This window comes from Solanum verrucosum, unplaced genomic scaffold (genome assembly GCF_900185275.1).
Source record: "Solanum verrucosum unplaced genomic scaffold, falcon-dt-bn FXZP01000049.1, whole genome shotgun sequence".
NCBI classification, from domain to species: Eukaryota; Viridiplantae; Streptophyta; class Magnoliopsida; order Solanales; family Solanaceae; genus Solanum; species Solanum verrucosum.
In genome coordinates, this window is record NW_026020221.1 from 9,206,824 (window position 1) to 9,219,963 (window position 13,140).

Below are 13,140 nucleotides of genomic sequence, written 5' to 3' on the forward strand. Positions count from 1 at the left end.
AATATATATTACTCTCTTTGTTTCAATTTATGTGGCATATATAAAGTTTCAAAAATTAAATATTTTTCAATTAAATATATTAAATTATTAAATATTGTAATTTATAGTATCTTTTTAATATAATTTTCAAATCATATATGTTATGTCTCGTGTCTCAATTTATTAGCATTGCCAATTTCTTTTACAGTCAAGTAATTTTTATATGTATTTTATATTTTTTAAATTGATAATTATTGTGATTTATAAATTGATACTAATAGAATTTCGAGAGTTAATTAATTTTTTCGTATAACCTTTAAATATTTAAGTTGTTAATTATTGTGATTTATAATATTATTTATATAGATATATAACACTTTACAAAAAAAGACATAATATTTCAATATTTGATAAAAAAAATATAATTATCATTATAAAAAATGATTTTGCCGTAGAAAAACAAAATGAAAGAAGTTATGACTTATGAGGTAGAAATAAAGGGAAAGAAAATGAAGTTAGGTATTCAAAAATAAGAAGTGGGACCTATATGTTATTTATATGTATATGCATTAATAGATAGAGGGAAAATGGATAAAGGAATGACGATCAAAAAAGACTTTTCGAAGCGCGGAATTCCATAATGGAATTATTACAGAAGAAAGGTATAAGGCTTGGGAACCGGAACATGATTAAGCCTTTAAGCATGCAGATGAGTGTTTGCTGTCAGCCCCAATCCTTCGATTTCCAAATTGGAATAAGGAGTTCCATGTTCATACTGACGCATCACTCTATGCCATTGGATGTATGTTGGCGCAAGAAGGGCCGCTTGATCACTCCATCTACTTTTAGCATGAAAACTGGGCAAATTTTTGCGGCTGAAAAGTGAAATGCAAAAGGAATTTTATGTCCCAAATTAAAAAGATACCATTACAAAATAACTAAGTACAACATTTTTTAAGTATTAATATTAAAAAAGTATTAAAAATTGTTCATATTACCCCGGCAAGAGAAGCAAACATGTGGATGAAGAGCTGCTTTCCTAGCCTCTTATATATAGTATAAAATATAAGTAATATAAGTAAAGTAAGTAATATATAAAAGTAATTTTAATTAATAAAATCAACCTCAAGGTAAGTTTATATTAAAATAAATTAATAAATATCGATCTTAAGAGATTGATATATTTATTTTATTTAAATAATATCAATTTCACAAAGTTGATTTTATTAAGTTTATATTAAAATAAATTAATAAATATCGATCTTAAGAGATTGATATATTTATTTTATTTAAATAATATCAATTTCACAAAGTTGATTTTATTAAGTTTATATTAAAATAAATTAATAAATATCGATCTTAAGGTTAATTTATTTTATTTAAATAATATCAATTTCACAAAGTTGATTTTATTAAATATAGATAATTATTTTAAAAAATATCGACATGCCTATTGCTAAATTAACACTCTTTTAAAGAAAAAATGATAATCTCAAAACCCTAACTCATCTCTCACTCCTCTCTCGAGCCCACCCATCCCCGACCCAACCCCGACCGGCGCCCACCCCCACCATCCCCGACCGGCGCTGCCTTGATCAGCAGCAGCAGCAGGTCGCGCCACCATCCAGACCGGCGTCGCCTCGATCAGCAGCAGCAGGAGGTCGCGCCACCATCCCCGACCTTCTTACTCAAGGTGAAAAACTGTAAACTCTTATCTGTTTGGGTTCTTTTTTGTGAATTGATTTCTAGGTCTTGGGGATTTCTTGGTATGAAAAATAAAAAATTTAAATTTTCTGGTTTAGAGTTTAGAGTAGCTTAATGAAACTGTTAATTAGCTTCTTACTTGAGGTAACCCCTTCGAATTTGAGCTCTTTTTTTGTGAATTAATTTTTGGGTTTTGGGAATTTTTTGGCATGGAAAGTACAAATTTTCTGTTTATAGAGTGTACAAGTAGCTTAATGAAACTGTCAATTAGCTTCTTACTTGAGGTTTCTTTGAGTTTAAGCTATAAATCCTTGAAAAGTGAGCTCTTTTATTGTACTTGATTTCTGGGTTTTGAAGATTTTTTGGTTCTCTAGTGTTGTGGGTCTTACTCAAGGTGCCTTTTTAACCTATAAGCCTTTAAAGCTCAACACTTGTTTGGTAAATTTTTGTAATTTATTTCTGGCTATTGAGTATTTTATTGTTCCTGTAGTTTTCTGTGCATGGAAAATATAAATTTTCTATTTTTTAGAGTTTAGAGTATACTAATGAAGCTGTCAATTGGCTTCTTACTTAAGGTTTCTTTGAATCTATATTTAGATTTTTTCAACCATTGGATCAATTGTCATAGAAGACTCATTAACTACTCATGTGCGTATGTAAACTATGTGGGGGAGTGTCTCTTTAGGCAGCTGTCTATCAATTTTAATACTAGTGAATATGGACCACACCCTCATGGTAACATATACATCACAATAACTAGTGGAAAAAAAGAGAGGAAGTATTGAAAATAGGAGAAACCTATTTTGAATTATCAAGGAAAAGAAAAAACAACACAAACTTGTTTACTAATTGTCAACTGTTAATAATGACTAAATCTCTCTATAATGACCATTAAAGAAATTTTAAATTGTTTCTTTTCGTGCTAGATAACTGAGTAAGCTCAACATCTAAAAAAGTTTGATACATGACTATACTGCTTCTTTCATCAAAGTAGGAGATAAGGTTTAGTGTTTCTAAATTTCTAAAGTTCAAGTAGAATTGTTTTTTATAATGTGTTTGTGTCCATCTAGTATTGATACTTAGTTTTAATTTTGTGATAATTTGTTTGTGTCCATCGAGTGTTGACACTTAGCTTTAAATTAGGTGATAATGTGTTTGTTTAGCATAAGTACCAACACTAGTTGATCCTATTGATGACAAAATTGATTTTCTTGCAAGATCGATTTTGACACTTAGCTTTAAATTTAGAAATAATATATTTGTTAAGCATAAGTACCAACACTAGTTGATCCTATTGATGACAAAATTGATTTTCTTGCAAAATCGATTTATGTCCATCTAGTGTTGATACTAAGCTTTAATTTAGGAATAATGTGTTTGTTAAGCATAAGTACCAACTCTAGTTGATCCTATTGATGACAAAATTGATTTTCTTGCAAGATCGATTTGTGTCCTTCTAGTGTTGATACTAAGCTTTTATTTTAGAAATAATGTGTTTGTTAAGCATAAGTACCAACACTGGTTGATCCTATTGATGACAAAATTTATTTTCTTGCCTGATCGATTTGTGTCCATCTAGTGTTGATACTAAGCTTTAATTTAGGAATAATGTGTTTGTTAAGCATAAGTACCAACACTAGTTGATCCTATCGATGACAAAATTGATTTTCTTGCAAGATCGATTTGTGTCCATCTAGTGTTGATATTAAGCTTTAATTTAGGAATAATGTGTTTGTTAAGCATAAGTACCAACACTAGTTGATCCTATTGATGACAAAATTGATTTTCTTACAAGATCAATTTTTGTCAATCTAGTGTTGACACTTAGCTTTAAATTTAGGAATAATGTGTTTGTGTTAGAAATAAGTTCAAATAAAGTTTAATTAACCCCTAGCTAGTTTGACTCATTATTTAATATAATGTGGTTTAGTTGGTGGTTTAGTTGTTGGAATTGAGTCAAAACTAGTTAGAGTTAAAAAGTTGTTTAGTTGTTGAAATAAGTTCAAATAAATAATGTAGTTTAGTTGTTGGAATTAAGTTATTTTATCATGTATATGGGATAATTTATCTCATCAGTAAAATATAAATGATGAGATAAATAATCCAAGGAGTACCTAATACTTCTAATCATCTTGCGTTTTATCCTGGAATTATTATATTTTATACCTCATACCAAATGACTCGTAAGGATGAGAAAAACTCTTCATCTATACTGTATATGGTTTAATTGTAATTATAAAAACTTGTATGCCCAATTTAACCTTTTTAAAGAATAAGAGGACCTATTTGTATTTAATGCTTCCTGCTTCAACGTTGTAAGGAGAGTGCTAAGGTTTAACGAATTACAGAGTCGACACATAGAAGAAGAAGAAGCAAAAATGGGAGGTAAAGGGAAGAAGAGAAGAGAGAAGAATTACAGAGCAGCTCATGGAGGCACTACTAGACTTCCTCCCCCACCCAACACCTCTTCTATTGATGCCATTCCCTCTAAGCTTCGTCAAATTATGGCCTTTTCAGGTATATGCGTGCTTGTGAATTGATTTAGTACATGAAATTTTGGTGGAAAGTAATAATTTTTCTTAGTTTTCAATGTTTCTTACAAAGTGGGGTTTTCTTATTTATTGTTTTAGGGGATGGGAAAGGTTCATCGGATAATGCAGACAGGAAGAAAGGAGATAGTGGTGGTAGTGCTAATGGCAAGGTAAAATTGCATATCGAAAGTTGGGACCTTGTAGTTCTTATTTTATCCTTATGCATGTAGTTAGTGGCTTTTGGTATATGCTATCTATATGTTGTTTACTATGTTTAGGTAATCACAGTGTGTTGGTAGTGTTATGGTACCTTTCATGAATGAATGTTCTGCCGTGCTTTCCGACTAGTTGTCATGTTTTCTTCATTGTTGTTTTTTACTTTTCCATTACTACTTTGATTTGCTTCACTTGAGCGGACGTTCTTTACGAAACAGCCTCCCTGCCTCCATAAGGTAAGGTACACTCTACCCTCTCCAGACCCCACTTTGTGGGATTTCACTTGGTATGCTGTTGGTTCTCATAGTACTTGTCTTTGTAGAGATAAATTTTGTGGTACGGTACAATTTGGTTTTAGTGCTGAGTTTGGAATTATTTAGTCTGCTAGTTGTAGGCAGTGCAGGAATTGCATGAGTTTGGGAACCTCTAGTTAATAAAAGATAAATTCCACTCTTTTACTGAGATAGGCTTTAACGGTATTTATACAAGTAATAGTCCAATTTATGAATATGAAACTTTTTTTTGATTTTTTTTGTTTGAAGAGAAAGGTAATAGTCCAATACTAGTAATATGATTATGAGGATTCTTATTGACCGTCCAGTGATAAATGAGACAGGGGTGCAGAGACAGCTAGATAGTGGTGTGGCCAGGATTTTTGCTAAGGAGTGTCAAAATATACAGTAATGAGCCAAGGGGAGTCAATGTATAGTATATATATGAAAGAGTGTTTTACCTAACTACACAGTGTAATTTTCCAATGAAGGGGTATCAGTTAACACCCCTTGAATACATATGGCTCCGCCAATGCAGCTAGGAGGTTTGCCTAGAAGAAGCAACTCTTGAAAGAGTGCGTAATAGCTCACTGGTTGAGTGCTCTTGCTCAGCAACAATCAGACAAGTGGGGAATGTAGGGGTGAATCAGAAGAGTTTGAGTATAGCCGGATCTAAGCTTCCTGTAGTAAAGGGGTGGGGTTGCTCATGTTATAGCTTTGGTATATGCATATTAACAAATACCAGGAAAAACATGTCATTTCAGATAAATATATGATGTATTCACAATCCCTAGAGCAAGTGTAGTTTATTGTGATTAACACACTTCAAAAGCTCAGAAGTGTTCCTTGATAGGTCTATTAGATCTATGATCAGCTCAAGTAAGCAGTCAAGCTTGAAAACACCAAGTTAAATCAAGCCCAGCTAAGTCTAGTTTGGTTTCCTAGCAACTTTGTTAGACTGTTTTGCTCTCATAGTTTTCCTGTCTTCAACACTTGTCTTCTTCTATAAGCTAAAGAATGTTAGACGGATTTTGCAGCCCCCATCTGCCGGAAAAATATTGTTCTATGTAGCTATTACATGTGCCAGAAGAGTATAAACATATTTTCTCAAGTTTTTTACTGAAAAAATACAATCTCTATATATCTCTGGAATAATTAATTGGATGCTTTCTCTTGAGAATCATATTTTTGTAAGCTTCCTACTTTTCTATACGTCTTGTTTGGGGGGGTGGGGTAGGGGGTTCCTGTTACATATATGGAGTAATTAAGTTAATCAAAATAAATTCAATTTCAACTTGTCAATAAATAAATAAAAGTATAGTTGAAGTGTCTCAAGAATTTTCTGTTAGTCTCCATTTTGACCAATACAATCGATGCTTCTGTATGCTATTGTTGTACCTTTGTCAATGCCAGTGATCTTTTTACTATTTCTTGTTCCAATTATGGTCGTTTACTCTTTGTCATTATAAATTCGTATACTTCCGCTCTCTCTTGTCTAGAGTAACTCTCATATTGTTGTGAATCCTTAAGCAAAGAAACTTGAGTTCTCTCTCCTTCCCTTCTGTTTGTTCTACTACAACCTCCAATTGTTTTTTGTGTTTTCTCCCTTCTATGTGAATGCATTCTGTGTATTATATTAGGTGTTCAAACTTTGGACTTATATGTGTCCCTGAACAGAGAATACATTCAGAAGATCAAGTTCAAGCTAAAAATGCAGGTAACAAACGGAACGACGACAAAAGCAGTTTGAGTGATGTTGGAGCAGAAGAAAGTAATGCACATCAGAAGAGAAATAAAAAGAGAAAAAGAAAGGAAGTGAAGGACCTTCGGTTTGATACAGCTGAACTGGGCATTACTAGTTCAAAGAGAAAGGAGCGAAAGAAACAGTAAGAACTGATGCCTCAGCAAAAAATCCTTCTTTTACTTTCCTTGCTTAGAGATAGTAGTAACATTTACTTGAAATAAACTTTGCTATTATATCAGTGGTGAGAGTTGAAGTAGAAGCAGAGCCATTATTTTTGTCAATCTTAAATGTTTATGCCACATATCTTGTTTAGGAGAACAACTAAACAAACTCTATTTCACGAGGGAAAAGGGTTATGCATTTTAATCCGAGGTATTCAAGGGAGTCAAATCTGCTACGTCACGGTTATGGAGCTTTAAGTTCATAGGAGTGTTTCTGGACCAGAAGCCATTAAGAAATAATGTATGCTATCAAAGAATGACTAAGATCATTGGGCAGTAAGGGGGTTAATTTGCTGAGGCTGGGAGTTATTCTATGACAACTTTGACTCAAATCAAATTCAGTGTTAATTTAGCGACTAACCTTTGAACACCATTACCTGTTTTCTCTAGTTTTATAGATTATTTGCTTGTTTATCGTATTACTAAGAAGCAGCTGAGGTATTTTCTTCAGATAACTTTCTACTCCTTGACGTAACAAGTAGTTGATCATTGTTCTATTGTCTATGTGTATGTGCGCACTTTATTCCTTTCAATTTCATATTTTATAAGCAAATTTGGGTAATCGAGCGACTTCTGTTTGTAAGCAAATGAAAAAGGATTCACCCAAATTAACCTTTCTTTGCTGAAGCAAATGTAATAATGATTTCACATATATACTCATTTTGTGACATGTTTCATTTCTCTTCTTTTTTTTTTTTAGTTTTTTTTTTGTTCCGAGGGGTGGGGGACTGGTTTTAGGCATTGCATTGTCTACAGGTTGTTACCGAATGGTTTTAATTTGGATGTATGCAGGCGTTTGGCAGATATGAAAAAGAAACACAAAAAGGGCAATACTGATGAACACATGGATTTTCCTGGTCGTGAAGAAATAAAATTTGGTGAAGTCGTTGAAGCTCCACCTAAGCTTGCAGTCCCAAAGGTACATCTGGATAGTTTTATACTGTATTATACACACTCGCATTGACATGAACTTTGCCTATGCTTATGACATTGACCTTGTATACACTGATATTCATATGGTAAACCATACTTGTGTTCTTATTATGAAGGCATTCAAGAATAATGCACATGATGCTTCAAAAGAAAGACTTCGATTGCAAGCAGTTGAGGCCTATAGGCAGCGGAAAGGATGGACATCGAGACTGGGGCTTCAGATTTCTCCACCAATCACCGAGACTCCATTGGTATAGTTATCTCAGAGACAACAAGCTGGATGGGTACATGATGCCATGCAAACTATCTACACTGTGCACCATATAATATCCAAAGTAGAAGTAAGGTAATACTTGTCACGAAAAAAGTTTTAACAGAAAGAAAAATGGAAAAGGAAGTGGAGACTCGGCTTAATTATACAGTATATTATGAGTCTTTCTTGTAGTTTATTAGTATACACAAGTCATTATACATTGAAATCCTTTTAATTTGAATGTGACTCGTGTTCTGGGCTTCTGTCTTGACTCATAGAGCATTATTAACTATGGTATTCTCCCCTGAGACGCGGTTGACTAGTCGGAGCCGGGTGATGGGGGGTTGCAGGTAAGGATTACAGATCATGAAACGCGTAAAAAAGAACTGAAAATGAAAGCCGACAGTTAAAGTTTGTGTGCTATGAATGGGTTATGGGTCTCATTTGACGCTGAGAGGTTGAAGGTGGCTTACATCAAGCTTGTGTCTTGAAATTCACCTCAATTTTTATACTATGAAGTGATTAATTACATCATCAGCAACTATTAGAAATACTATTATTAACCTCTACAATTTTTCTTGAGCATTTTAAAATAAATTCAATCATAATAAATATCATCACATTATTCATTAAACCCAAAATCATTTGAGGCAGACAAGAAAAACAAATACTATCTTTTATATAGAAAAACTATCAATATTTTTAGATGTACTAAAAATATTAAAAATATTAATGAGTGAAATACGCTCTTAAATTCTCGCCTAGTTTAGGGGTGTTTTTAACACTTCTCTAGGCTTTTTATTAAGAGCCTTATGCTCCTACAAGAATTTGAAACGACTTGCTATGTCATGTGATACACTTCTCTAGGCTTTTTACTAAGAGCCTCATGTACCCAAGTTTAGTTAGTCAAATAGAAGAATGTTTTTAGGGTTGACAATAGTTCAGAGATAAAACTAATAATTCATGTTTAGATCATATGTGTTTTCAATACTTCTCTCTACAAAGTATAAGCATGTTGTTAATATTTTTCACTGGAGAACGCCTTTTCGTCCATTTCACATTACAAATCCAATTAGCATAGGTTTAGCCCAAATATTTTTGGATGAAATTGGTAAATAGCCATGATCGCTATTAATCTTTAGCTAACGTTTTAAAACTATTCAATATATAGTCATTTTGTATGCTGATTTGAACAAAAATACCTAAAGCTAAATTTAAAGAATTATGAGACATGGTAAACATATCCCCTTTATTTATCATTGGTAGAGAGAGTTCTAATTTTTTTTACTACATATAGTGATAAATTAGGTTTAACAACAAATACATTATATGAAAAGTATTATAAATTGCAATTTTTACATATCAATATGATGAAAAATATATCATAAAATGTTAGTCAAAGTTCTTATTGTTTGACTCTAAAACAGGAAATCATGACAACTAAAAGGAGACGAAAAGAGTACTAAAAGTGACAATTTCTCAATTATAATGCAAGTGGTGTTTAAATATTTAGTTATTTACAAGTGATTCAAATATTGATTATTAAAGCATTTTTTGATTGGCCACTCCACTTGTCCTTGAAGCATCTTGAGGAAAAATATGCACATAAGCTCAAAAACTTGGAAACTTCCAATGTGTCTTTTTTGTTGTATTCTTTCTCACCACTTTAATGGTCCCAAAAATACGTATAATTATATTGCACTGTTATATTTTCTTTTTTTTGTTATTTATTATTGTTTCCATCCAATGTCAATTTCAGGTTTATTTTTGAATTTTAAGGATATTTAAGTTTGTTTTACTATTTCCTTTCTCTATTTACTAATTTGTGTTTGACTTAACACACTCCTTAAGAAATAATTAACGAATCCTAATTATTATAAGTCATCTAATGTCGGAAAATGAATTGAAAATATTAAAGTTTTAATAATAAGTATAAAATGGTGAATTATCTCTTAAATCTTTAAATTGGACAAGTAGAAATGAATACATATTTTTGATATAATGAATAAAATAAAAATGAACGCATGGAATGTTAAGTATCATTGGTTTTTGTTAATTGGCATTTGATACATAGTAAGTTATTTCAACTTAACCTCAAAGCTTACTAAACACAACACAATTAATTAATAACCAAATCAAACGAGCTTGTAAAAATGTTACTTCCACTGAGTTTAGCCATATAGAGATTTTCTTCACTTAATATTGATTAATAAATAAGAATATATATAAAGAAGTAGATTATTCATTTCTATCAGATCTTATTTTTTTCCTCTTAATGTTTGATATTTGTTTTGGGTTTTCACTAATTAGAACTCATGCCTAAAGACGTTATTTTGAAAAAAAAAACCGCTTTTTAGACGATTCATTTTTTTTTGGCTCGATCCTAAAATGTCTGATTAAAAATTGAAAAATATCATACGAAATATCAAAGATTTTAAATATTTTAGAAAAACTTTATTGGAATATATTGAGTTATATTTGATCTTACATTTTGCAAAGAATATTTAAAATAATACTTAGGCTTGAATTACTTAAATACAATTTAAAAGTGAATGACGGGTTGAAAAACATGTTAAATATAAGTTATTTTTCAAATTTAAAGTTTTCATGGGTTGACCAAACATTTATTTTCAAATAAAGTGAAAAAATTATTTCGAAAAAAGTGAATATTTTTTTATAGTCAAATGGATATGTCCTAATAATTGAACATATAGTAAGAATATATTCCCTCCGTCCTAATTTAAGTTTGACTAGGCACGAATTTAAGAAATAAAAAGAGTCATTTGAATTTTATGATCTCAAATAAAAGATGTGTATAGTCTTTTAAATCTTGTGGTCTTAAATTTACCATGTAGAATATTATAATTAGAAAACTTACAATATAAAAAAAAAAGATGTATTTTTGGAGACAAACTAAAAAAATAAAAGAAAATAAAACACTTAAATTGGACCATATAATATTAATTACTCTCTCAGTTCACTTTTACTAGATTATTCCTATTGATTACTAGTACTTAATACTTTGTATTAGATCTAGAAAAATAATTTTAGAAATAAATAATTAATGCTAAAGGATAAAATATAGAAGAAAATAATTATCTTTTCTTAATATGTTAAAAATAACAATAAAAAAGAAAAATCTATTTTGAAAATAGCAGACAAGAAAAGTGAACCGTATTAATTAACCAAGAATAAAAGATGATTTTTTTTTTATCTCCAATCCCGTGTCCTATTCCATATTGGAGCTTGACTAAATCTAAATTCACATTATGAGTAAAGTACACCCTATCATAGACGATTTTGTACCCAAAAAGATTTAGGGTCTGTTTGGAAAGCTACCTGATAATGGAAATTAGTGTAATTACTAGGATAGTAATTACCATCCATTCACAAACCTGAGAATTGGAGAGTGTAATTACCATTGTCAATTACACTCAATTACCTGCTGACCAAGTGTAACACCTCAGAAACTAGTAGGCTAAACTAGAGCTTGACATTAGGATTAGAGTCTTGAATGAAACTCCCTATACCTAAAAATATAGGGTTTCGTGTTATAACGTCAAGATACGACCCCCCAAGGACCAACCAAGGGTCCTTGAGTAGGACCCTAACTTTTCTGCCCAAAACAGTGACCTACGGATAGACCCACGCCCCGTGGGTGGGTCCACACCCCGTAGGTGGGTGGTCGTGGATGGTGCCTGGAGACGATTTTTAAGAAGTAAATAGAGGGGCACTTTGAGGTTTTCCTATTTTAAAGTGGGATTAAGTAATATCGTTTTAGCCTTTAGAACACCTATATAAAGAATTTAGACCCTTAATTTAGTGATTCCAAATCATTAATTCTAAACCCCCAAAAGAAACCCAATTCTCTCCCAAAAATCCTCTCTCTAGAAAGTGAAAGAGGATCAAGCTAGGTCAAAACTCCATTGTTTCAAGCTTGCTAGGCTTTGTAATCAAGGTATGATGACTTATTGATTCATGAATCCCTTTCATCCATGAAGCCCCCATGTTTCCCCCAATTGTGAAGATGAATCCCCAATTCTAGTTAGGGTTCCTTCCTATATTGTGGGTATTGTTATATGTTGATCCAATCGAGTGAATAATGATTGTTTATGATGTAATTACATGTTTTTAGTATGATTTTACATGTATTCTTGATTAACCTAAGATTCTAGGGTGAAATTGATATAGTTTGGTTTTATGCCATGAAAGGGGAAGTTGAGGGCTTAGATGTGACCTTCTAAGATTGATGAATTTCTTTATGAATTGCTTGAGATAAGAGCACCTAAATATGATATTAGATGATTTCTATGCCTAACCCTAGTCTAATTGATGAAATTGAAGTAATGTGGGTTTGTGCCCTAAAGAGGGAAATTGAGGGTTTAGAGATGATCTTCTAGGGTTGATGACATATGTAGTAGTTGTTTAAGAATGAAGGTATATAGAAATGAATTGAATTAGATTAAAGTATATATGATGGATCATGAATAGTAATGATTGATATTGAGCCTTTATGGTGAATTATGACTAGAATTGCTTAAGAATGAAGCTTGTGACTAGAAGGTCTTGTGATCTAAGTATGTATGATGATTGTAAGGAGTAAAAGCTTTGAGAGTAGGACTTGTAGTTGTGAATGTTGATCAATAGTCCTTTGAGAGTAGGGCTTGTAGTTGTGAATGTTGATCACTAGTGCTTTGAGAGTAGGGCTTGTAGTTGTGAATGTTGATCACTAGTGCTTTGAGAGTAAAGCTAACATGATGAATTAAGAATGACAGGGCTTTGAGAGTGAAGTCTATATGATAATGGTAGACTATTAGGTAGAGTTGTTGAGAAAGGACCTTACCTACCTAATTTACCTCATGAATGTTTGAATGCATGAAGTGATAAAATCACAAGAGTTAGGATGATTTTCATGTCTAGTGCTTGAACCTTAAGTGTGATGATTGAAAGAATGTTTTGAACCTCAAGGAGGTGAAGTATGAGATTATGCTTGTAGTAATTGAACTACTTGAACTATAATTATATCCATGTCTAATGTAGTCATTCTAGATGTGTTGATTTGATAGGAGCTTTGACCTTGAAAGGGAAAGATATGATATTATGCATGTTTTATGAAGGTTATGTACATGCTTTATGAACACTTTGAGAGTAAAGTGAATATGCTCATGATCTAGTTGTTGTGTTGTTGAAAGGTTATTCTCATATACACACTTATGCATAAATATGATATGATGTGAAAGGTTTTCTCACAATATGATGATTCTAAGGTTGAAAGGCTTTCTCACCT

General features: G+C 31.8%; 2 protein-coding genes across 3 annotated transcripts in view; one reads left to right on the forward strand and one right to left on the reverse strand.

Annotated features, from left to right (window-relative positions):
• Positions 1–13,140, reverse strand: part of LOC125830992 (LOB domain-containing protein 1-like) — a 393,543-nt gene that overhangs the window by 243,826 nt on the left and 136,577 nt on the right. The window lies entirely within an intron of this gene.
• LOC125830990 (uncharacterized) lies at positions 2,663–7,895 on the forward strand. Of its 2 annotated transcripts, none has more exons than XM_049510187.1 (6): positions 2,663–2,690; positions 4,045–4,200; positions 4,314–4,384; positions 6,343–6,588; positions 7,460–7,586; positions 7,717–7,895. In XM_049510187.1, the coding sequence occupies exons 2-6, from the start codon at positions 4,111–4,113 to the stop codon at positions 7,855–7,857; spliced, it is 675 nt and encodes a 224-aa protein (XP_049366144.1). In that variant the 5' UTR covers positions 2,663–2,690; positions 4,045–4,110; the 3' UTR covers positions 7,858–7,895. The 2 variants fall into 2 exon arrangements, with proteins under 2 accessions (XP_049366144.1, XP_049366143.1); XM_049510186.1 differs by having other exon boundaries at positions 6,380–6,588.